Raw genomic sequence first — 27298 nt, forward strand, 5'->3', positions numbered from 1 at the left:
CCTAACAGCAGCCTACTGTATGACACCATGCATGGAGCTGTCCTGTACTGAGCCTAACAGCAGACTACTGTATGACACCATGCATGGAGCTGTCCTGTACTGAGCCTAACAGCAGACTACTGTATGACACCATGCATGGAGCTGTCCTGCACTGAGCCTAACAGCAGACTACTGTATGACACCATGCATGGAGCTGTCCTGTACTGAGCCTAACAGCAGACTACTGTATGACACCATGCATGGAGCTGTCCTGTACTGAGCCTAACAGCAGACTACTGTATGACACCATGCATGGAGCTGTCCTGTACTGAGCCTAACAGCAGACTACTGTATGACACCATGCATGGAGCTGTCCTGCACTGAGCCTAACAGCAGACTACTGTATGACACCATGCATGGAGCTGTCCTGTACTGAGCCTAACAGCAGACTACTGTATGACACCATGCATGGATGCTGTATTAGTTCATTAACGCTAGGCTACACATTCTATGAACCACATGTGTGGAATGCAGTTAGTACCTAGGCCTACATTGTCATTACACTGCAGGATTACAACTCCATATATGTAGCTGACTAAATGACTTACTGTATGTGCAACTATGATAATGGAAGAATGTAGTGTGACCATTGCTTTTGATTGAATAGGACAGGAGTGGATAAGTAGGGTGAGTTACTGTAGCCTCCCTCAGCATAAGGCTCTATAGACAGATTCCTCTACCTCTCTCAGGTGGGCTTTATAGAGATCAGCTGCTACTGTGTTCTGCCCTGGTGACCCAGATACAGACAGAAGTAGTAGAATATCTGGGAATAGTTTTCTCTATGAAACTCTGTCCCCAGTGAATAACCAGCATGTTAATAATACGGTGCTGATGAGTTTGTTGTAGCATTAAGCCACAAAAACGGATAGGGAACATATGTGGTTTGTAGCTATAGCAACACAGAGTCATAAACCTCTTCTATTGGCTTTTTAATGCAACCTTCAGAGTGCAACAGACTGTCACCTTCAGCGTGCAGGAGGATTCATGATATGTCAGCAGTGTAGTTATGGCGTTCCAGAGTTGGGCTGGTTCAGTGTGACATAAAGTCTAATGGGAACCCAGAGCAGGTATGATGATTACGTAATAGTCACCCTGGCTTCCTCTCCTCTCCATGTCTCCTTTCCTTTCCTCTTCAGTGATAGGAAACAACTGGACAGGCGAGATGCACCTTCAAGTTTTCTCCAAAGACAATTTCTCTAGGACTGTTTATACTCCTTAGTTCACTGTTAGCTCATGGCTGGGAAACAGTGCAGTGTCACGGAATACTATTCAACTGGAAAACTCAAGTGTGTGTGTAATGAGTGACTCAGCTGGTAGTACTATAGATCTCTGGGCTCAGCGCTCTGTCTCCCACAGTGACAGCAGGCAGGAGAGGAGAGGAGAGGACAGGAGAGGAGGGGAGAGGAGAGGAGAGGAGAGGAGAGGAGAGGAGAGGGAGAGGAGAGGAGAGGAGAGGAGAGGAGAGGAGAGGAGAGGAGAGGAGAGGAGAGGAGAGGAGAGGAGGAGGGAGAGGAGGGAGAGGAGGAGGGGAGAGGAGAGGAGAGGAGAGGAGAGGAGAGGGAGAGGAGAGGAGAGGAGGGAGAGGAGAGGAGAGGAGAGGGAGGAGAGGAGGGAGAGGAGGGGGAGGGGAGAGGGAGAGGAGAGGGAGAGGAGAGGAGGGAGGAGAGGAGGGGGAGAGGAGGGAGAGGAGAGGAGAGGAGAGGAGAGGAGAGGAGAGGAGAGGAGAGGAGAGGGAGAGGAGAGGGAGAGGAGAGGAGGGAGGGAGAGGAGAGGAGAGGAGAGGAGAGGAGAGGAGAGGAGGGGAGAGGAGGGGAGAGGAGGGGGAGAGGAGAGGAGAGGAGGAGGAGGGAGGGGGAGGGAGGAGGGGAGAGGAGGGGAGAGGAGAGGGAGAGGAGAGGAGAGGAGGGGGAGGGAGAGGGAGAGGAGGGGAGAGGAGAGGAGAGGAGAGGAGAGGAGAGGGAGGGGAGAGGGAGAGGAGAGGAGAGGAGAGGAGAGGAGGGGAGGGGAGAGGGAGGGGAGAGGAGAGGAGAGGAGAGGAGAGGAGAGGAGAGGAGGGAGAGGAGAGGAGAGGAGAGGAGAGGAGAGGAGAGGAGGGGAGGGAGGGGGAGGGGAGGGAGAGGAGAGGGGAGGGGAGGGGAGGGAGGGGAGAGGGAGGAGGAGGGGAGAGGAGAGGAGAGGAGAGGAGGGGAGGAGGAGGGGAGGGGAGGGGAGGGAGGGGAGAGGAGGGGAGGGAGGAGGGGAGGGAGGGAGAGGAGAGGAGAGGGAGGGGAGGGAGGGGAGAGGGAGAGGAGGGGAGGGAGGGGGAGGGAGGGGAGAGGAGAGGAGGGGAGGGAGGGAGGGGGAGGGAGGGAGGGGAGGGGGAGAGGAGAGGAGGGGAGGGGAGGGGAGGGGAGGGGAGAGGAGAGGAGGGAGGGAGGGGAGGGGAGGGGAGAGGAGAGGAGGGGAGGGGAGAGGGAGAGGAGAGGAGAGGAGAGGAGAGGAGAGGAGAGGAGAGGAGAGGAGAGTGTACCTGCTGTTGCGTGTAGTAGCTCTGAGGTCTACGTGGGGACGACAGTAAATTCTATTACCTTATATTACCTTCTATTACCTCTGCAAATTGATAGTTACCATCCTGCCTCTCCATTTATCAATTACTACAGTCCTCCAGTTCAGGCTGGCAGTGGAGAAGGGAGTGGTTATTCATTGTCCCTCTCTCTCTCTTTCTCGGTTACTCTCTCTCTTTATCTGTCCCTCTGCGGTCTCTCTCTCTCTCTCTCTCTCTCTCTCTCTCTCTAGCCAGGTGATGTAGTGTTTCTACAGAGGTCAGGTGAGGTCAGGTCATGTCAGGACACAACACAGGTGCAGGACTGGAGCTAAACAGGTAATCAGCCTGAGATCTCTCAACTGGTGGAGCCAAACCAAACACACACACTGACACAGGCACATATGAACACACGCACAGGCACGCTGTGGTTCTAAGCGGTGGAGAGGATGTTGATTTCAGATTACCACACTGTTGTAGTTCTAAGCGGTGGAGAGGGTGTTGATTTCAGATTACCACACGGTTGTGGTTCTAAGCGGTGGAGAGGATGTTGATTTCAGATTACCACACTGTTGTGGTTCTAAGCGGTGGAGAGGGTGTTGATTTCAGATTACCACACGGTTGTGGTTCTAAGCGGTGGAAAGGATGTTGATTTCAGATTACCACACTGTTGTAGTTCTAAGCGGTGGAGAGGGTGTTGATTTCAGATTACCACACGGTTGTGGTTCTAAGCGGTGGAAAGGATGTTGATTTCAGATTACCACACGGTTGTGGTTCTAAGCGGTGGAGAGGGTGTTGATTTCAGATTACCACACGGTTGCCTAGAATGAGTGACATCAACAGTCTCAGTTCACCACATATATGGAACACAATTCTGGCACGCTAACATGTTATTTGGTAGTTTGAAAATTAGCCTGGCCTCCAGACAGAGACAGATTATTACTATAATAGCAGTAACAGTCATATGAAGGTGACGGTTGGCACGGTTGGGACGGTCACATTTTCAAGACGTGACAGTCAGTGAGGAACGACAAAGCCCTGGGGGTTCTTACGCGGTCGGCCTGGCCGGTCATCCAGATTGGGTCTTACAGACTGGCCTGCCTGCCTCTGCTCTGCTCTCAGGGTTTTAAGTGATTATAGTTTCATGTCATCTACTTTACATGGCCTCTCGCTCTCTCTCTATCACTCTCTCTCTCTCTCTCTCTCTCTCTCTCTCTCTCTCTCTCTCTCTCTCTCTCTCTCTCTCTCGCTCTCACACACACACACACACACACACACACACACACACACACACACACACACACACTGGGTTTATGGCTGCTGAAACATCTGGCCAGCCACGCTGGCTGTGCACACACACACACATCCACGCTAGAACACACACCCGGCCCATCTGGCCTGCCATGCTCCTGGGCTCAGTAAAGCCTACTAGCTGTGTTACCAGGCCCGGGAGGCTGGCCCCCATGGTCCCACAGGGAGGGGAAGATATAGACAGAAACACCATGGTAGATCAGGCCTGTATTGCATTCCCAAAAAGTTGTCCCCTCTCGCATTCCCTTTGCCCTTGACCACTCCCCTTTGCAAATCCCTCCAATGGGTAGATGTACAGGATGTAGAAGAGCCACATGGTAAAGAGTAGTGACAGCATATTTGCATCATGTTGTTATACACGGTGACTCTGAGGCCGTGGCAGTAAGGCAGTTGATGTATTGTGGATCAGTCTGAGCTCGTTTGGTAGGGCTGTTTATCTCCAGGCAGTACAAGACGCTGACAGATGGAGAGCACAGCTGGGGTGTAATCTGTGACTCAGCTTCTCAACACACAGATAGAGTACAGTAGGGCCCACCTGCTGAGCTACTGAGTTCAGCTAACTATCCTCCATTTTGACTGAACATTTCTACAATTTGATTGTTTTGGAACTACACAACTTGTAGTTTTCCAAAGCTTGGACTGAAAAACTGAAAGTTTACAATTTTCTCAGGAGTTGTCAAGATCTTGAGCAGGACTCCCAGGAGATCCGGTGATTTACAGTAAGTGCTCAGTTCTAAATGTCTTGGACAGAGAGAAAAGAGAGTGCAGAGACAACAGAGGAACATGGGTACCTTGAAAGCAGACTGTGGTGTAAATCCTTTTCTCCGTGGCTTCCCTTGCCTGCCAACACATTCCTCTCCTAATCTCTGGAGCAACAAGGAGACCAGAATCACACACACATACACACACACATGGGCACACACACACAAATACACATACATATGCACACACGCATTCATGCAGTCACGCACATGCACACACACACTGTGTGTGTTGTGTGTCGGCATAGTGTTTGACTTTATGCCCATGTAACAATGCTATTTACCCAGCTCTTCTCTCTGCCTGTCTTCCTCCCTGATATTTCAAGCCTGTGAGACGGTCAGCTATTGAAGAGCTGGGGGCTGGACAGTAGAGATTCCCCTTATCTCTCTACCTCAGTACTGACATTACATTACACCCTCTATTCTCTGTTCCATTGTTCCTAGCTATCAGAGCTAGTGTTTCACCCTCTGTGATGGTGGGATGACATACATAGATCACCACTTTAAACTGTTTTTATCGGTTCTCGAAGCTAGCGTTTCTGCTATGGCTATATGGCCGGAAGAGTGGGTGTATTGTACACCACACCGTTATCTTTCACACGACCTTGTGTAGTGGGGGACAGTAATACACTTTAACAGCCTGTTTCTATCTGAAACCCGTCTACCCACAAATGAGTTTTGCTGTGCTGCTGATTGCATAGTGAGTGTTGTTGGATTGGTCCCTGGCCTCTCTGTGTGACTGCGAATGGGCCAGCAGGCAGTCATGTCCCAGAGTGAGTGAGGCAGAAATGTAATCTCCCCATCCACCCCCAACTCCCCCCTCACTCCTTCCTCCTTCCTCTCCCCCTCTCTCCCATAATGCTGCTGTCGATAGTCAGCCTGAATCTCCACAGATGCTTCCCATCAAATATTAACACTGCCTCTCCCTTCTTTATCTTTATCTCTCTCTCTCTCTCTCTCTCTCTCTCTCTCTGTCTCTCTCTCTCTCTCTCTCTCTCTCTCTCTCTCTCTCTCTCTTTCTCTCTTCTACTGAAGAGGCATTACAACATATCATCCGGACCACCCATACACAAAAAATGTATGCACGCATGACTGTAAGTCGCTTTGGATAAAAGCGTCTGCTAAATGGCATATTATTATATTATATTATTATATTAAGTGCCTGTCTATCAGAATCCAGGAATTGGCCCAGCGGTGGGGTAGGGGTTATCCTGCTCTTCCTGTTTATCACTGTTTCCACCTGTGTAACTGTTACTGTCACTATCTAGTATAGTACCTGTAATTCACTAAACACATTCCTACACTTATGTATCATAGAACAGTGGTTCACAAATTGGTGGGTTGGGGTACCCTTAATTGACTTTGACTGATTACTTTTGGATTGAGACTGTGGACTGAAACCTGGTTAGAAACATTCTTCTTGTTGACTTGGAAGGTCACAGGAAATCTACTTCAGGTGGACCATGTCAAAACAATCACTGCCATTGAATTCAGAAAAGTAATCTGGGAATAGAGCCAATAGAAGACTAGAGGGAATGGGGCGGGGCTAAATGTATCCTCCTGCTACTACACACTAACAGGAAATCCTTGGTCATCAACAGGAAGCGGTGACTGATCTTTTAAAGGGCCTGGGCGGCCAATGAGAAGCAGGGAGAAAGACGATGCGTCCACTAAGTGACGACCACAGAGAAAAGGCGGCCACTTTGGGTCCAATAGCAAAAGGTTCTCCATTGATTTTTCTCTCCCAATGTTTTTTCCTTTAACTATAAATACGCTCCCGTCCTGAAACCTGACCCAGCACTAACTATGATTAAAACCTCCAGAAGTCTAGTATTACATCCGAATGGATCAGAAGTCGGGCTTAATCGTGGGACTTTGATTTGATTAGACGCGGACAGGTCTTAATGCAAAATGTCTTAAAATTCTAAAAGCTTCAACGTAATCAATAAAATAATGTTGTTGGCTTATCACCATATAAACGGTTGTCTGTGGCGGGAGAGAGTGGGTCTGGAACAGAGAGACACAAATAAGGTTAGAGCTGCATTACCTGGGGAGGGGACCTTACAGAACACTGATGACAGGACACACTGTCTCCTGGGACGAGGATTGAACTGTCATCTACAGTATTACATTTACATTTTAGTCATTTAGCAGACGCTCTTATCCAGAGCGACTTACAGTTAGTGAATACATTTTTTTATTTTTATACTGGCCCCCCGTGGGAATCGAACCCACAACCCTGGCGTTGCAAACGCCATGCTCTATCAACTGAGCTACATCCCTGCCGGCCATTCCCTCCCCTACCCTGGACGACGCTGTCTCAGGCCTCAGGCGAATGAGAACTTACAGTATCTAACTCCATTCAAATCTTGATATTACAAATTAATTTGACCGTGCCAAATTGTATTGAATATTTACCAGCATGATTTAGAGTATCGGTCACTGACGAACAGGGCCATATTGTAAACTGAGAAGACCATGAACAGGCAAAGGGAGTAATTAGAAGAGGTCACTAGCGGGCCACAGGGCCTAGTGTGTGAGAGCAGAGGAGTGTGTTAGAATGGGGTAGTGTGAGAGAACAGAGTAGTGTGTTAGAACAGAGGAGAGGGCTTGATTAAAACCCAGTGAAGTGACTATACTAGTGGTATAATGGCAGGCAGTGCTTAAGTTCCAAATGGAATGCTCAAAGAGGTCAGTCTGACCCTGCAGTCAGAGATCTAATCAGTGATTGTTGTGGGCTTACTCACTAACGATCCTCTAGTCCAGTGTTTCCCAACTCCAGTACCCCCAACAGTACACGTTTTTACTATAGCCACAGACACGCAGACCTGATTCAACTTATCAGCTGCTCATCAGGCACTCAATGAATTGAATCAGGTCTGCTTGTCTGGGGGGCTACAATAAAAATGTGTGCTGCTGGAGGTACTGGAGGACTGGAGTTGGGAAACACTGGACTAGAGGATCGTTGGTGAGTAAGCCCACAACAATCATTGATTAGATCTCTGACTGCAGGGCCAGGCTGACCTCTTTCAGCATTCCATTTGGAGGCAACTCTTAAGCACTGCCTGCCATTATACCCCTTTAATTACTCTGCTAACCAGAATGCACCTCTGTGTGAAGTGTGTGTGACCCAGTTGGGCATTATGGTTTGACCCCTGGTTGGGGATGACCATGCATGGAATTACAAGTATCAATGGTTACAGGAATCTGTATTCCTCTCCCACTTGATGTCTCAGTAAGCAAGAGCCAAACCCCCAGCTATCCTAGACCCCCAACTATCCTAGACCCCCAACTATCCTAGACCCCCAACTATTCTAGACCCCCAACTATTCTAGACCCCCAACTATCCTAGACCCCCAACTATCCTAGACCCCCAACTATTCTAGACCCCCAACTATCCTAGACCCCCAACTATCCTAGACCCCCAACTATTCTAGACCCCCAACTATCCTAGACCCCCAACTATCCTAGACCCCCAAATATTCTAGACCCTCAACTATCCTAGACCCCCAACTATCCTAGACCCCCAACTATCCTAGACCCCCAACTATCCTAGACCCCCAACTATCCTAGACCCCCAACTATTCTAGACCCCCAACTATCCTAGACCCCCAACTATCCTAGACCCCCAACTATCCTAGACCCCCAACTATTCTAGACCCCCAACTATCCTAGACCCCCAACTATCCTAGACCCCCAACTATCCTAGACCCCCAACTATCCTAGACCCCCAACTATCCTAGACCCCCAACTATCCTAGACCCCCAACTATCCTAGACCCTCAACTGCCCTCATTACTAGGTATGTTTTATGAATCCAGTTTGTTCCTCATTCCATGCACCTTGGTTGGACTGAGAGGTCCTGTAGCAACAGTGTTGTCTTCTTTAGAATGGAGGAAGCCCAGCTAGCACATAACGTTCTGAGAACCATACGTTTCTTAGAGCTTGGTGAGAGCGTGGTTGTCCTATGGTTATTTTGCATTAAATCTTCCCATAACGTTTCCTACAGGTTTCCTCATGGTTCTATTAAAAGTAATGTTCTCAAATTGTTCAGAGAACGTTAAGAAACAACTTTCTTCTATGGGAACTTCAGTACTTCAGCATAACCTTTTTACAGGTTTCCTCATGGTTCTATTTAAAGTCACGTTCTCAGAACATTAAGAAAACTTTCCATAAAACCACAAGAAAACATTAGTAACGTTCAAAGAACGTTCTAGGAATGTTATTTAAAAACATATACATTCCTTTCTCAGCATCAACAAAACTATTTGTATCTATCCTCTATCTTGTTAAGTGATCTTAATGAGTGCTTGTTTCTTTGAAATAGGGTTTGAATAGAATAAAATGAACAGCTTTGAATGAGTAAAAAAAAACATGGCATGCTAGCTCCATCCTGGTGGCGCAGTGGACTAATTCCATAGATAGAAAGCAGAAGATCATAGGTTTAAATCTCACTGACACCATGCCACAATAAACAATTAATGTGTTTGCATGATTCATGTCTAAGCACATTAATTTCCATGTGTCCTATCTGTGCTTAGAGTTCAAAATAGTTAACCCAAACTAAGCTAGCAGTGTTATTAAAAGTCTTATTGAAACATGTTCTCAGAACGTTAATTCATTACCTTTAAATAACCTATAATTTCCGTTCTCAGAACATTAATAAAACCTCCCAGGGAAACTTTCAGGGAACCATAGATAAACGTTCTCAGAACCTCCCTGCAACCTAAAAATTAATGTTCCCAGAACAGGCGAAATTTTCACTTCCGTTCTCAGAACGGTAAAAAAAATTCAGTTTTAACCATCAGGGAACGTATGGCTTTTTTCCCAGAACCAATGGGAAACCAAAAACGTATGCTCCCACAACTTCCAAGGAACCAAAAGTGCTAGCTGGGAGGAGAGACGTGGGAGAAGAGGTCAGGAGGCAGACAGAGAGGAGAGGAGTGTGGGTGAGACGAGAGTGTTTCACATTTACATTTTAGTCATTTAGCAGATGCTCTTATCCAGAGCGACTTACAGGAAGGAGCAATTAGGGTTAAGTGTCTTGCTCAAGAGCACATCAACAGATTTTTCACCTAGTCGGATCGGGGATTCGAACTAGCCCAACGCTCTTAACCGCTAGGCTACTTGCAGCCCTTGTCGGCATCTCAAGACTCAAGCTAACCAGCCTATCTATATGTGTTCCCCTCTCCTCTCCTCCATGAGAGCACCAGAACAGACTGTGTACGATCAGCAGACATGCCATGATGATACATCATGTACAAGAGATAGTGGTCCTGTACCAATACTTAAGGCATTCTTCCCTTCTCCCCCACTTAGTAGCCTCATCACAGATCTCACACCTTACTGGATGGGTGAAAACAATGTAGAGGAACTCTTATTTCCACCTATCCTGTCATGTTAGATCAGTGATTACTGGTTCCCTTCAGGCTGGGAGGATGTGCAGTAGGGGAGTGTATTTATGCGTGGGCTTGTACCCTCATTAACGTTGCCCTGCCACACGTTCTGACCGGAACATTACTTTGTGTCTTTGATGTGCTATTTCTTAGAGGACATGTTTTATACCCCGGAAAATAATCTGTTTTGGAAGAGGGTTGTTTTTTAGAACAGAATATAGAATAGAACTTTATCGTCCATAAAGTCAATAGGTTCATACAGTGGGGGAAAAAAGTATTTAGTCATCCACCAATTGTGCAAGTTCTCCCACTTAAAAAGATGAGAGAGGCCTGTAATTTCATCATAGGTACACGTCAACTATGACAGACAAATTGAGAAAATATTTTCCAGAAAATCACATTGTAGGATTTTTTATGAATTTATTTGCAAATTATGGTGGAAAATAAGTATTTGGTCACCTACAAACAAGCAAGATTTCTGGCTCTCACAGACCTGTAACAACTTCTTTAAGAGGCTCCTCTGTCCTCCACTCGTTACCTGTATTAATGGCACCTGTTTGAACTTGTTATCAGTATAAAAGACACCTGTCCACAACCTCAAACAGTCACACTCCAAACTCCACTATGGCCAAGACCAAAGAGCTGTCAAAGCATAAAAAATCCTACAATGTGATTTTCTGGAAAATATTTTCTCAATTTGTCTGTCATAGTTGACGTGTACCTATGATGAAATTACAGGCCTCTCTCATCTTTTTAAGTGGGAGAACTTGCACAATTGGTGGATGACTAAATACTTTTTTCCCCTACTCTATTCTATATTCTGTTCTTATATATTATTATATTATATTATTATATATATTATAAAGGACACCAGAAACAAAATTGTAGACCTGCACCAGGCTGGGAAGACTGAATCTGCAATAGGTAAGCAGCTTGGTTTGAAGAAATCAACTGTGGGAGCAATTATTAGGAAATGGAAGACATACAAGACCACTGATAATCTCCCTCGATCTGGGGCTCCACGCAAGATCTCACCCCGTGGGGTCAAAATGATCACAAGGACGGTGAGCAAAAATCCCAGAACCACACGGGGGGACCTAGTGAATGACCTGCAGAGAGCTGGGACCAAAGTAACAAAGCCTACCATCAGTAACACACTACGCCGCCAGGGACTCAAATCCAGCAGTGCCAGACGTGTCCCCCTGCTTAAGCCAGTACATGTCCAGGCCCGTCTGAAGTTTGCTAGAGTGCATTTGGATGATCCAGAAGAGGATTGGGAGAATGTCATATGGTCAAATGAAACCAAAATAGAACTTTTTGATAAAAACTCAACTCGTCGTGTTTGGAGGACAAAGAATGCTGAGTTGCATCCAAAGAACACCATACCTACTGTGAAGCATGGGGGTGGAAACATCATGCTTTGGGGCTGTTTTCTGCAAAGGGACCAGGACGACTGATCCGTGTAAAGGAAAGAATGAATGGGGCCATGTATCGTGAGATTTTGAGTGAAAACCTCCTTCCATCAGCAAGGGCATTGAAGATGAAACGTGGCTGGGTCTTTCAGCATGACAATGATCCCAAACACACCGCCCGGGCAACGAAGGAGTGGCTTCGTAAGAAGCATTTCAAGGTCCTGGAGTGGCCTAGCCAGTCTCCAGATCTCAACCCCATAGAAAATCTTTGGAGGGAGTTGAAAGTCCGTGTTGCCCAGCGACAGCCCCAAAACATCACTGCTCTAGAGGAGATCTGCATGGAGGAATGGGCCAAAATACCAGCAACAGTGTGTGAAAACCTTGTGAAGACTTACAGAAAACGTTTGACCTGTGTCATTGCCAACAAAGGGTATATAACAAAGTATTGAGAAACTTTTGTTATTGACCAAATACTTATTTTCCACCATAATTTGCAAATAAATTCATTAAAAATCCTACAATGTGATCTTCTGGATATTTTTTTCTCATTTTGTCTGTCATAGTTGACGTGTACCTATGATGAAAATTACAGGCCTCTCTCATCTTTTTAACCCTCCCGTTGTCCTAGGGTCAAAATGACCCGCCACTGTGTTGAACCAACTTTATTTAATTTTTATATTTTTTGGATCATTTGTGAGAAGGAGGCAGTGATACTTTCTTTAAAGTCTCACTGCCTCCTTCTCACAAATGATCCCAAAAATATAAAAATTAAATAAAGTTGGTTCAACACAGTGGCGGGTCATTTTGACCCTAGGACAACGGGAGGGTTAAGTGGAAGAACATGCACAATTGGTGGCTGACTAAATACTTTTTTCCCCCACTGTATAGGTTCATTTGGTTCTAGTTGTGTGGATGGCTCAATGGCTGCAGTCTGTGTCAATAGGTTCATATAGGGTCATTTGGTTCTAGTTGTGTGGATTGCTCAATGGCTGCAGTCTGTGCTGGTTGTTTCTCTGGTTGAGGGTGACTCCCTTTCCTCTGTCATGCAGAGGACAATACAGTGTTCATGGTAGAAGCCGCCTCCTCTGCTCCTGAACAATGAACACTCTCTCTCTCCCTCTCTCTCTCCCTCTTTCTCTCTCTCTCACACCCGCTCTTTCTCTCCTGACTCTTCTGAGATAGGGAGTGGTGTGTGTCTGAGAGTGAGCTGAGTGAGCAAGAGAAATGGAGGGATTGTGAGAAGGAAAGAGAAAGCAAGAGAGTGATAGAATGGAAGATAGCAAAGACAGAGACACACATTCAGAGAGAGGTTAGTTGAGAGGAGGGCTGACCGTGAGAGAGAGCAGACCAGCTCTTATCTGGGGAGAGGAGATCACAGCTGTTCCCAGTCAGCTGCTGATACACACAGACCAGAAGGCTGCTCCTCTCTCCTCTCTCTTCCTCATGCTATGTCTTCTCTCATCTCTTCTGCTGCTCAGATCACTGAAGCAGGCCAGCTGAGGCTGCATCTCAATAGTCTATAGTGGTATCCTTTTCTCCACTCTTAACCCTTTGATTGGTGATGCAGCATCATCAGGAGACTAGAAGACTGGGCCACTATAGACTTTTGAGATGCACCCCCAGAATCACCAGTCAAAGGGTAAGGAGACTAGAAGAGGGTGACACTATAGACTATTGAGATGCACCCCCAGAATCATCAGTCAAAGGGTAAGGAGACTAGAAGAGGGTGCCACTCCAGACTATTGAGATGCACCCCCAGAATCACCAGTCAAAAGGTAAGGAGACTAGAAAAGGGTGCCACTACAGACTATTGAGATGCACCCTTGTTTCAGGTCAGATAAGGTCAGATAAGACCCTTAAACCTCCTTAGGCTCAATGATCCAGAGGTGGAGTCTCCTCCTGTCCTGTTTGAGGTGTGTATAGGACAGGTGAGCTCAAAATAGCTGAACACTAGTGGGGGTGACCAGAGCAGGCTAGGAGACTAGGAGTGCTCAGTGACTTAACCCCACGAGACACGGCTGGAAACTAGGAGACTAGGAGTGCTCAGTGACTTAACCCCACGAGACACGGCTGGAAACTAGGAGACTAGGAGTGCTCAGTGACTTAACCCCACGAGACACGGCTGGAAACTAGGAGACTAGGAGTGCTCAGTGACTTAACCCCACGAGACACGGCTGGAAACTAGGAGACTAGGAGTGCTCAGTGACTTAACCCCACAAGACACGGCTGGAAACTAGGAGACTAGGAGTGCTCAGTGACTTAACCCCACGAGACACGGCTGGAAACTAGGAGACTAGGAGTGCTCAGTGACTTAACCCCATGAGACACGGCTGGAAACTAGGAGACTAGGAGTGCTCAGTGACTTAACCCCACAAGACACGGCTGGAAACTAGGAGACTAGGAGTGCTCAGTGACTTAACCCCATGAGACACAGCTGGAAACTAGGAGACTAGGAGTGCTCAGTGACTTAACCCCACGAGACACGGCTGGAAACTAGGAGACTAGGAGTGCTCAGTGACTTTACCCCACGAGACATGGCTGAAAACTAGGAGACTAGGAGTGCTCAGTGACTTTACCCCACGAGACATGGCTGAAAACTAGGGCACGGTGCTCGGGAAAAACAATCCTATTCACCGGACAGGGATTACTGTCACCTCTCTTTATACTACAGCAGGATATGTGTGTGTGTGTGTGTGTGTGTGTGTGTGTGTGTGTGTGTGTGTGTGTGTGTGTGTGTGTGTGTGTGTGTGTGTGTGTGTGTGTGTGTGGGTGTGGGGGTGTGGGTGTGGGTGTGGGTGTGGGTGTCTGATGTCTGTTTGTCTAGGCAAGGGGTGATAATGATTTCACTTTTCATCCTGTGAAGGTTGCCATAACATTCCATGCTATCTTTACTCAGGATAATATACTAACTCATATCAAACAACAAACAAATCACAATGAGTTGCCAACAGCAACAAACTGACGCAAAGGCAATAAGCCACTCTAGTAAAGAGAGCATTGTTGACAGGTGTAGTATAGTAATACTATGGTGTAGAGACAGATGTAGTATAGTAATACTATGGTGTAGAGACAGATGTAGTATAGTAATACTATGGTATGGAGACAGCTGTAGTATAGTAATACTACGGTGTAGAGACAGCTGTAGTATAGTACTACTATGGTATGGAGACAGCTGTAGTATAGTAATACTACGGTGTAGAGACAGCTGTAGTATAGTAATACTATGGTATGGAGACAGCTGTAGTATAGTAATACTATGGTATGGAGACAGCTGTAGTATAGTAATACTATGGTGTAGAGACAGCTGTAGTATAGTACTACTATGGTATGGAGACAGCTGTAGTATAGTAATACTATGGTGTAGAGACAGCTGTAGTATAGTACTACTATGGTATGGAGACAGCTGTAGTATAGTAATACTACGGTGTAGAGACAGCTGTAGTATAGTACTACTATGGTATGGAGACAGCTGTAGTATAGTACTACTATGGTATGGAGACCGCTGTAGTATAGTACTACTATGGTATGGAGACAGCTGTAGTTAGTAATACTATGGTGTAGAGACAGCTGTAGTATAGTACTACTATGGTATGGAGACAGCTGTAGTATAGTAATACTACGGTGTAGAGACAGCTGTAGTGTAGTACTACTATGGTATGGAGACAGCTGTAGTATAGTAATACTACGGTGTAGAGACAGCTGTAGTATAGTACTACTATGGTGTAGAGACAGCTGTAGGATAGTACTACTATGGTATGGAGACAGCTGTAGTATAGTAATACTATGGTATGGAGACAGCTGTAGTATAGTAATACTACGGTGTAGAGACAGCTGTAGTATAGTAATACTATGGTATGGAGACAGCTGTAGTATAGTACTACTATGGTATGGAGACAGCTGTAGTATAGTACTACTATGGTATGGAGACAGCTGTAGTATAGTAATACTACGGTGTAGAGACAGCTGTAGTATAGTACTACTATGGTATGGAGACAGCTGTAGTATAGTACTATTATGGTATGGAGACAGCTGTAGTATAGTAATACTACGGTGTAGAGACAGCTGTAGTATAGTACTACTATGGTATGGAGACAGCTGTAGTATAGTACTACTATGGTATGGAGACAGCTGTAGTATAGTAATACTACGGTGTAGAGACAGCTGTAGTATAGTAATACTATGGTATGGAGACAGCTGTAGTATAGTACTACTATGGTGTAGAGACAGCTGTAGTATAGTACTACTATGGTATGGAGACAGCTGTAGTATAGTAATACTACGGTGTAGAGACAGCTGTAGTATAGTAATACTATGGTATGGAGACAGCTGTAGTATAGTAATACTACGGTGTAGAGACAGCTGTAGTATAGTACTACTATGGTATGGAGACAGCTGTAGTATAGTACTACTATGGTATGGAGACAGCTGTAGTATAGTACTACTATGGTATGGAGACAGCTGTAGTATAGTACTACTATGGTGTAGGGCAGAGTGGGAGGCCTGCAGAACAGAGGATGAAAGCTGCTTAGAGAGGCTCAGTGGACACACGGCCCCTCACCAGCTGTTATAGAGTCTACAGCATGGGGCTACAAGCCACTTTATGAGAGGGAGGGAGGGAGGGAGAGAGGGAGAGAGGGAGAGAGGGAGAGAGGGAGAGAGGGAGAGAGACTTTTGTACTTCAAAGCCTTTTGTACTGTAACTATTTGCACATCATTACAACACTGTATATAGACATAATATGATACTTGAAATGTATTTTATTATTTTGGAACTTTTGTGAGTGTAATGTCTACTGTTAATTTTTGTATTGTTTATTTCACTTTTGTTTATTATCTATTTCACTTGCTTTGGCAATGTAAACATATGTTTCCCATGCCAATAAAGCCCCTTAAGTTGAAAAAGAGAAGGATCTTGTCTGAAGACTTGTAGGCTCTCAGGTGTCTTATCTGTAGGACCGGATGGGTGTGTGTGTTCTTTGTTCAGTCTTCGAGGCTGCATTCCTCTGTGAGAAACACAGGCTTGTGCTCAGCAGCCAACCAAAGTAACAGGAGATCTTATTCAGGGAAGAGAAAAGTGAGTCATTCACTTTAATACAGAATCGCTGGTATTCTGAATACAAGCTAACATTTAGACTTCTGACACCTAATTCCTATTTGCTCAAAAAAATGAACCTTTTATTTAATTAAAATCTGGTTCTATGAATGAAATCATGTAGGGCACTAGAGCTGAACGTTTTATAAGAGAGATACACTGCCCTGGACAAGATAAGTAACAGGGTTACGTTTTGTTACAGTACATTGTGATGCAACAATGATACTGTATAATGAAACTGTAAGCCCGATTGTTCCTGTGCCGAATTTGCCTTATTTAGAATAATAATATAAACTGGGTGGTTCGAGCCCTGAATGCTGATTGGCTGACAGCCGTGGTATATCAGACCGTATACCATGGGTATGACAAAACATTTATTTTTACTGCTCTAATTACGTTGGTAACCAGTTTATAATAGCAATAAGGCACCTCAGGGGTTTGTGGTATATGGCCAATAAACCACGGCTAAGGGCTGTATCCAGAGACTCCGCTTTGCGTCGTGCCTAAGAACAGCCCTTAGCCGTGGTATATTCACCATATACCACACCCCCTCGGGCCATATTGCTTAAATATATGCCATTTAGCAGACTCTTTTATCCAAAGTGACTTACAGTCATGCGTGCATACATTTGTATGTATGGGTGGTCCCGGGAATCAAACCCACTACCCTGGTGTTACAAGTGCCATGCTCTGCCAACTGAACTACAAAGGAATAATGAATGAACAAGAGCTAACATATGTTTAATCTGCTTGGCCGATATACCACAGTGCCCTCTGTGGGTAAAAATAATATCTAAAGGGATAGTAGCCTGTACTCGCCCCAATGACATAACCGCTAGCTAAAGATGCTAATGCTACAAATGCTGGCTCATTGTAATCCCTGTCTAATGGGATGGATGGGTGGACCAGTGGTGCGGTAGGGGCATTCTGAGCACAGTTTCACAGGCCATATTAGGAAACCACACTCATCACCTCACACTGGCCTCTTATGAACCACAGCTAACCAGAGCCTGTCTGGCTGAACACATTGGCTTGTCTTACAGGTCATACTGAAAAACCACACTGGACACTCTGGAACTTTGCAGAATATCCTCACAGTGAAATCAGTTCAAATCAAACCAAACATTGCTACAAACTGACCTTTTAATAGCTGAGGTTTGATTGATTAGGTATGCAGAGTAGCAACCATTCAGGTATTGATAAGATAATTCCCTGCAGCCTCTGTCTGGCTCCAGTGAGTCTATAGAAAATAACTAGGCCGGACTGTATCTTAGGCTAGGTTGACTGTATTTTAGGCTAGGTTGACTGTATCTTACGCTAGGTTGACTGTATCTTAGGCTAGGTTGACTGTATCTTAGGCTAGGTTGACTGTATCTTAGGCTAGGTTGACTGTATCTTAGGCTAGGTTGACTGTATTTTAGGCTAGGTTGACTGTATCTTAGGCTAGGTTGACTGTATCTTAGGCTAGGTTGACTGTATCTTAGGCTAGGTTGACTGTATCTTAGGCTAGGTTGACTCTATGTTAGGCTAGGTTGACTGTATCTTAGGCTAGGTTGACTGTATCTTAGGATAGGTTGACTGTATTTTAGGCTAGGTTGACTGTATCTTAGGCTAGGTTGACTGTATCTTAGGCTAGGTTGACTGTATCTTAGGCTAGGTTGACTGTATCTTAGGATAGGTTGACTGTATCTTAGGCTAGGTTGACTGTATCTTAGGCTAGGTTGACTCTATGTTAGGCTAGGTTGACTGTATCTTAGGCTAGGTTGACTGTATCTTAGGCTAGGTTGAGGAGTGATATTGCCACCATGGTGCAGCATCTGTAAAAATGCAGGAATGATGGTTGAAGACAAGGTTTCCAGTTCAGGGTATTTATTAACTAACTAAAAAAGGCACTGCACAAGGACACAGGAGCACATGGGGGGTAGGATGGCGATATGGAATGGCTTGTAAGGCCGGTAGGTAAGGTTTTGGTCTGGAGGGATACAAAGGGAGATAGATACAACACATTCACATACAAGACAAAGTGGCAGAACTAAGGAGACATACAAAGTATAACATGCTAACCAAACAAAGGACATGACCAGTATCTATGGAACTCAGGATATACACTATATTCAGACAAAGGACATGACCAGTATCTATGGAACTCAGGATATACACTATATTCAGACAAAGGACATGACCAGTATCTATGGAACTCAGGATATACACTATATTCAGACAAAGGACATGACCAGTATCGATGGAACTCAGGATATACACTATATTCAGACAAAGGACATGACCAGTATCTATGGAACTCAGGATATACACTATATTCAGACAAAGGACATGACCAGTATCTATGGAACTCAGGATATACACTATATTCAGACAAAGGACATGACCGGTATCTATGGAACTCAGGATATACACTATATTCAGACAAAGGACATGACCGGTATAAATGGAACTCAGGATATACACTATATTCAGACAAAGGACATGACCGGTATCTATGGAACTCAGGATATACACTATATTCAGACAAAGGACATGACCGGTATCTATGGAACTCAGGATATACACTATATTCAGACAAAGGACATGACCAGTATCTATGGAACTCAGGATATACACTATATTCAGACAAAGGACATGACCAGTATCTATGGAACTCAGGATATACACTATATTCAGACAAAGGACATGACCAGTATCTATGGAACTCAGGATATACACTATATTCAAACAAAGGACATGACCAGTATCTATGGAACTCAGGATATACACTATATTCAGACAAAGGACATGACCAGTATCTATGGAACTCAGGATATACACTATATTCAGACAAAGGACATGACCAGTATCTATGGAACTCAGGATATACACTATATTCAGACAAAGGACATGACCGGTATCTATGGAACTCAGGATATACACTATATTCAGACAAAGGACATGACCAGTATCTATGGAACTCAGGATATACACTTTATTCAGACAAAGGACATGACCGGTATCTATGGAACTCAGGATATACACTATATTCAGACAAAGGACATGACCAGTATCTATGGAACTCAGGATATACACTATATTCAGACAAAGGACATGACCGGTATCTATGGAACTCAGGATATACACTATATTCAGACAAAGGACATGACCGGTATCTATGGAACTCAGGATATACACTATATTCAGACAAAGGACATGACCAGTATCTATGGAACTCAGGATATACACTATATTCAGACAAAGGACATGACCAGTATCTATGGAACTCAGGATATACACTATATTCAGACAAAGGACATGACCAGTATCGATGGAACTCAGGATATACACTATATTCAGACAAAGGACATGACCAGTATCTATGGAACTCAGGATATACACTATATTCAGACAAAGGACATGACCAGTATCTATGGAACTCAGGATATACACTATATTCAGACAAAGGACATGACCAGTATCTATGGAACTCAGGATATACACTATATTCAGACAAAGGACATGACCGGTATAAATGGAACTCAGGATATACACTATATTCAGACAAAGGACATGACCGGTATCTATGGAACTCAGGATATACACTATATTCAGACAAAGGACATGACCGGTATCTATGGAACTCAGGATATACACTATATTCAGACAAAGGACATGACCAGTATCTATGGAACTCAGGATATACACTATATTCAGACAAAGGACATGACCAGTATCTATGGAACTCAGGATATACACTATATTCAGACAAAGGACATGACCAGTATCTATGGAACTCAGGATATACACTATATTCAAACAAAGGACATGACCAGTATCTATGGAACTCGGGATATACACTATATTCAGACAAAGGACATGACCAGTATCTATGGAACTCAGGATATACACTATATTCAGACAAAGGACATGACCAGTATCGATGGAACTCAGGATATACACTATATTCAGACAAAGGACATGACCGGTATCTATGGAACTCAGGATATACACTATATTCAGACAAAGGACATGACCAGTATCTATGGACATCAGGATATACACTATATTCAGACAAAGGACATGACCGGTATCTATGGAACTCAGGATATACACTATATTCAGACAAAGGACATGACCAGTATCTATGGACCTCAGGATATACACTATATTCAGACAAAGGACATGACCGGTATCTATGGAACTCAGGATATACACTATATTCAGACAAAGGACATGACCAGTATCTATGGAACTCAGGATATACACTATATTCAGACAAGGGAGGTATTCTAAGGAAAGTATAGCATTATAAAAACGCTCTGTTTGGCAATAAACATACAGGCTAGAATGTTAGCGTTAGAACGTCCATACGGGGCGTCCGGCTCACGCCCGGGATGCAGCCCTGTTCTAAATGGAATGCAGTCACCGCTAACCCAGTTCACCCGGGGCATGAATCAAATCCCCTCAGTGTCTCTCTGTCTGGGCTTGTCCAGCTTCTCAACCATGAGCTAGCTCACTGGGTGATAAACAGACATGGGCAAACATGTAGCATTCTACTGGACGCAACCCATTTAGTTACCGAAGGCTAAGCCAGTAAGGAAATTGCTTTAATACGATTCTATTATATTTTATTTGATTTCCCTCTTTTTGTATTTTATTCTGTTTGAACAGATTCTATTCTATTTGACTATTCCAGACAGGGTTAACATCAGTGGGTTGACATTCCTATGGTGTTGTGGTGTGTGTTTGTATAAAGGTGTGTGTCATAGTTAGTGTTGAATGGGAGAGTTATTGGAAGGTGGAAGGCTTATATCCAACCCTCATTAGTCATTCCCCACATGACTGTTACATGACTCAGAGCACTTACTCACTGTTAGGTCTGTTGTGTTGTGTTAGGTCGGCAGCTTATTACACTCAACACAGTCATTTATACTGTTTGCGACTGTAATGCTATTGTGTCTGCCAGACTGTCTGTGCATTCAACAACACTAACCAAGTTTAGTGAGACAAAGACATGTTGGCTGGAGCAGGAAACAACTGCCTGGCACCCACCCACCCAGCCAGGTAGCCAGCCAGCCAGCCACCCAGCCAGGTAGCCAGCCAGCCAGCCAGCCAGCCAGGCAATGAGGCTACATTTGTTGCCCCTGTGTCTTCTCCTGTCCTGACCTAACCTGACCTGCCCTGATTTGTCCTGTCATGATCTGACCTGACCTGTGTGCCGACCTGGCATTGACCTTTGACCTCTTGGCCTCTGTGCAGTGTGCTGGAGAGGAGAACTGGGTGGACACCAGGACCGTGTACATTGGAAACAAAGAGCCCCCGCCGGGAGCAGAGGCCTACATCCCCCAGAGGTACCCCGACAACCGCATCATCTCCTCCAAGGTGAGAACCACAACCACGCTACAACCACGTTACAACTGCGTTACAACCATGTTACAACCATGTGGTAACCACGTTTCAACCATGTTATAACCATGTGCTGTTGCTTCCCTTTCCACAGTACACATTCTGGAATTTTGTACCGAAGAATTTGTTTGAGCAGTTCAGAAGAATTGCCAATTTCTACTTCCTCATCATATTTCTTGTACAGGTAAGATCTTGCAATACGAAAGCTGATCTACCCCCCCCCAAAAAAAAAGTTACAAATAAAATTAAAAGATATTGACGGGTAGATTCAATTTAAGTCAATCCAAGGCTTTGTTGGCAAGAAATATAAATCTTGCAAACGCAGAAGTTTCAGATGACAATAGATCATTCTCCCTTTCTCTCTCGCCCACTTTAGTTGATCATTGACACGCCCACCAGTCCCATCACCAGCGGACTCCCTCTCTTCTTCGTCATCACGGTCACGGCCATCAAACAGGGCTATGAGGACTGGCTCAGGCACAAAGCAGACAATGCTATTAACCAGTGTCCTGTACACGAGGTGCAGCATGGGAAGGTGATCAGGAAACAGAGTCGTAAACTGAGGGTACGTATCATCCTACAACTGAAAATGACCAGGGATCAAACCTGGGTTCTTTAGATCAGGGGTTCCCAAACCTTGTTTCTTTGTGACCCACCAATTAAGGTGTGTTTTGAGTGGCGTCCCACCATAAGGGCTGAGCAGTGAAAAACTATAATAAGTACAAAATATCATCTTGGCAGTGGAGAGAAAATGTTTCAGTTTAAAGCTCATTTCCTGCAATTCTACACATTTTGTCATGGAGCTGAGAGAAAATTGTGCCATTTTGTCACAATCGTTGAGAGACGGGTCAGACCAAGGTGCAGCGTGGTATGCGAACATGTTTATTAAACTCAATAAACATAAACAAAACAAGAAACAACGTAACGTGAAGTCCTCAGGCTGTACACATACAAGCCTAAACACAGAACATAAACAAGGTCCCACAACTAAGGTAGGCAAACAGGCTACTTAAGTATGATCCCCAATCAGAGACAACGAGCGACAGCTGCCTCTGATTGGGAATCACACCCGGCCAAACCTAGAAAAACACATCTAGAATCTAAACATAGAAATAATAACATAGATCCTCACGCCCTGACCAAACCAACTAAAGACAACCGGCCTCTCAAGGCCAGGGCGTGACAATACCCCCCCCCCCACAAAGGTGCGTCTGGGCCTGGATCGGTAATCCTCCCACGAAGCACCAAGCCCTGTCTGGACCCTGGTGTGGGAGACCCCGACCCTGGAGAGGGGCTGACTTCTGGGTCTTGACTGGAGCTGCTGACCGGAGCTGGACTGGGCACCGGTGAAGCGTACTGCTCTGGCTCCGGAGTGGAACCGCTGACCGGAGCTGGACTGGACCCCGGTGGAGCGGAATGCTCTGACTCCGGAATGGAGACGCTGACTGGTGCTGGACTGGGCACTGGTGGAGCGGACTACTCTGGCTCCGGAGTGGAGCAGCTGACCGTTGCTGAACTGGACCCCGGTGGCGCGGACTGCTCTGGCTCCGGATTGGAACCGCTGACCGGAGCTGGACCAGGCACCGGTGGAACGGGCACGGGCCGTGCCGGACTGGGAACACGCACCACTGGTCTGGTGCGAGGAGCAGGCACAGGCCGTACCGGACTGGGAACACGCATCACTGGCTTGGTGCGAGGTGCAGGCACGGGCCGGGCCGGACTGGAGACACGCACCACTGGCCTGGTGCGGGGAGCAGGTACGGGGTGTACCGGGCTGGCGACACGCACCACTGGTTTGGTGCGAGGAGCTGGCACGGGCCGTACCGGACTGGGAACACGCACCACTGGCTTGGTGCGAGGAGCAGGTACGGTGCTTACCGGGCTGGTGAGGCGCACTGGTGACACAGTGCGTAGAACCGGAGCAGGATATACTGGACCTTGGAGGCGTACTGGAGGTCTGGAGTGTACAGCTGGCACAACCCGTCCTGGCTGGATGCCCACTCTCGCACGACACGTATGGGGCTGCTTCTCGGGCTTCCTCTTCGGCCGGCACCGTTGATGTCGCCGTTGATCCTCTCCTGCCTGGGCTTCCTCCTTCGCCCAGGGTCCTTTACCTGCCAATATCTCCTCCCAAGTCCAAAATGACTTCCCCACCTGTGTCCAGGGTGTCTGCTGCTCCTGGGCACGCTGCTTGTTCCATTTTTGGTGGGATCTTCTGTCACGATCGTTGAGAGACGGGTCAGACCAAGGTGCAGCGTGGTATGCGAACATGTTTATTAAACTCAATAAACATAAACAAAACAAGAAACAACGTAACGTGAAGTCCTCAGGCTGTCACTGTCAGGTTTGGCCGGAACCGGCCAAACCTAGAAAAACATATCTAGAATCTAAACATAGAAATAATAAAATAGATCCTCACGCCCTGACCAAACCAACTAAAGACAACCGGCCTCTCAAGGCCAGGGCGTGACACATTTGTTAAGCAAATTTCCTGCAATTCAAAAAAATGTGAGATGGCTAATGCTGTGTTCTTATGCTCAAAACATTGATTGTTAGTTCTCAAAGATTCTAGACTATTATTACAAAATATATAGGTCCATTATCTTTTCTACACACTTTCTATTTGGTTTTAGTTGTTTATGTCTTTTTACATCCTGAAAGTGTATTTAAATGTATTTAATTGTTTTAAAGTAAAAAATGTGGCAATGCACAACAAATGGCATCCCACAACCAACCTGGACCCCTACAGTGACCCACAAGTGGGTCTGATCCACAGTTTGGGAACCACTGCTTTAGACAACTCAAGACTGTGTTATCCTATTGAACTAAATACATCTCTCTCACTCTCTACCTTCCAACCCACCCCTTCCTTCCTTCCTTCCTTCCTTCCTTCCTTCCTTCCTTCCTTCCTTCCTTCCTTCCTTCCTTCCTTCCTTCCTTCCTTCCTTCCTTCCTTCCTTCCCTCCCTCTCTCCTCTCCCAGGTGGGTGATGTGGTGCTAATGAAGGAAGATGAGACGTTCCCCTGTGACCTCATCCTTCTCTCCACCAGTAGGGAGGACGGGACCTGTTTTGTCACTACAGCCAGTCTGGACGGGGAATCCAGTCACAAGGTAACACTACTCTGACTGAGAGAGAGGAGGAGGGGGAGAGGGAGGGGGAGAGGGAGAGAGGTGGGTGAGGCAGAGATAAAGAAAGAATGGGAGAGAGTTGAGGGAAAACGAAAGTGAAAGAGAGAGAGAGTGGGAGACAGGGGAAAGAGTGAGTGAGAGAGAGGGGGTGAGTGTGTTTATGTGAGGGATAGAGAGAGATGGAGCGAAATGGAGAGAGAGAGTTAGTATTCTGTTTCATTAGAGGGGTAGTGTGAGATGCATCGTGGCTCGATGTGTTCCTGACCTCTCTGTGACTCTCTCCATCCCTCCACAAAGACCTACTATGCTGTACAGGACACTAAGGCCTTCAACACAGAGGAGGATTTCGATACTCTACAGGCTTCTATTGAATGTGAACAACCACAACCAGACCTCTACAAGTGAGTGACAACCCTGCACACAACACCCCATCCAGACAATCAGTACTGGTTGTAAATGTATGTGTATAGAGAAAAACAACGCAAAACACACTAACTCACACATGCATTCCCTCTCTCCCTGGACAGATTCGTGGGCCGAATCAATATTTATTCGGACAGAAACGAGCCCATCGCGAGGTAAATCCAGACCCAGGAAATTCACTCCAAATTCAGGAGGTCAATGCTCGTTTGCATTCAGAAAAAAGACAATGTGTATTCTAACAAAGAAGTGTATTCTGTGTTTGTTTCAGGCCTTTGGGATCTGAGAACCTACTTCTCAGAGGGGCGACACTGAAAAACACAGAGCACATATATGGTAAGACTCTACACTGGGTGACCTTGTAATGACACCACTAATAGAATCTAAAGACACTACACTGGGTGACCTTGTAATGACATCACTAATAGAATCTAAAGACACTACACTGGGTGACCTTGTAATGACACCACTAATAGAATCTAAAGACACTACACTGGGTGACCTTGTAATGACATCACTAATAGAATCTAAAGACACTACACTGGGTGACCTTGTAATGACATCACTAATAGAATCTAAAGACACTACACTGGGTGACCTTGTAATGACATCACTAATATAATCTAAAAACACTACACTGGGTGACCTTGTAATGACATCACTAGTAGAATCTAAAGACACTACACTGGGTGACCTTGTAATGACATCACTAGTAGAATCAAAAATAGATTCCTAGTTTTCATTAATAGAATGGGTGTGGAATGTTTAGAGACTCCACTCCAAATCGTTAAGTTCCTGTGGGTTGTATAATGAAGCCTGTACAGACCTGTATGAGTGAGAATATTACAACCTGTCAAGCAGGAATGCAGTCAGTACACTGCATGAGATGACATGACTGCAAGCCAAGTCTTATAATGAAATCAGATGACTGGGATGGGAATTGATTTCACAGATAATTGTAGGACACTATGATAGTATTCAATACTGACAGAGACTTGACTTGTCAGATCTGACTGATATTATTGCCACCAGGGCTGCATCTCAATAGTCCAAAGTTGTTCCCTTTCCTAGTCTCTTTCCTTCATCTCCACTGATGTGAAATATCTCCCCAAGTTGACCCTGTTGTTTGTGTCTCCTAGCTGTTGCCATCTATACTGGTATGGAGACCAAGATGGCGCTCAACTACCAGTCCAAGTCCCAGAAACGCTCTGCAGTGGAGAAGTAAGGCCCACCAACATGGTTGTGTTTTCCACTTTATGATGCATGTTTACCATGTTTCCGGACAGGTTCACTTAACGTTGATTACCGTCTAATTGCATCATATCCGCTTTCCCCATAAAGACCCTTTGAGACCGTCCACCCTTCCTGAAGACATTCAAATGTAATTTCCTCTGCATCTGTCTCCCCTCCTCTCATCCATCCTCTCTGTCACCCCTCCTCTCTGTCTCTCCCTCCTCTCTGTCACCCCTCCTCTCATCCATCCTCTCTGTCACCTCTCCTCTCTGTCACCTCTCCTCTCTGTCACCCCTCCTCTCTGTCTCTCCCTCCTCTCTGTCACCTCTCCTCTCTGTCACCTCTCCTCTCTGTTACCTCTCCTCTCTGTCACCCCTCCTCTCTGTCTCTCCCTCCTCTATGTCACCCCTCCTCTCTGTCACCTCTCCTCTCTGTCACCCCTCCTCTCTGTCACCTCTCCTCTCTGTCACCCCTCCTCTCTGTCACCTCTCCTCTCTGTCACCCCTCCTCTCTGTCTCCCCCTCCTCTCTGTCTACCCCTCCTCTCTGTCACCTCTCCTCTCTGTCACCCCTCCTCTATGTCACCCCCTCCTCTC

General features: G+C 45.7%; 1 protein-coding gene across 9 annotated transcripts in view; it reads left to right on the forward strand.

Moving 5' to 3' along the window:
* The window catches only part of atp11a (ATPase phospholipid transporting 11A), a 75622-nt gene that overhangs the window by 19420 nt on the left and 28904 nt on the right, over positions 1 to 27298 (forward strand). For all 9 annotated transcript variants that reach the window (XR_006657132.1, XM_045205638.1, XM_045205640.1 and 6 more), the window contains exons 2-9: positions 21775 to 21897; positions 22016 to 22105; positions 22298 to 22486; positions 24904 to 25032; positions 25348 to 25451; positions 25578 to 25628; positions 25742 to 25806; positions 26610 to 26691. Coding sequence is in view for 8 of the 9 variants with exons in the window: in XM_045205638.1 (XP_045061573.1) it covers positions 21775 to 21897; positions 22016 to 22105; positions 22298 to 22486; positions 24904 to 25032; positions 25348 to 25451; positions 25578 to 25628; positions 25742 to 25806; positions 26610 to 26691 (833 nt within the window). In the remaining variant the exon portion in view is untranslated. The remainder of the gene's footprint in view (positions 1 to 21774; positions 21898 to 22015; positions 22106 to 22297; positions 22487 to 24903; positions 25033 to 25347; positions 25452 to 25577; positions 25629 to 25741; positions 25807 to 26609; positions 26692 to 27298) is intronic.

This window comes from Coregonus clupeaformis, chromosome 20, assembly GCF_020615455.1.
Source record: "Coregonus clupeaformis isolate EN_2021a chromosome 20, ASM2061545v1, whole genome shotgun sequence".
Classification (NCBI taxonomy): domain Eukaryota; kingdom Metazoa; phylum Chordata; class Actinopteri; order Salmoniformes; family Salmonidae; genus Coregonus; species Coregonus clupeaformis.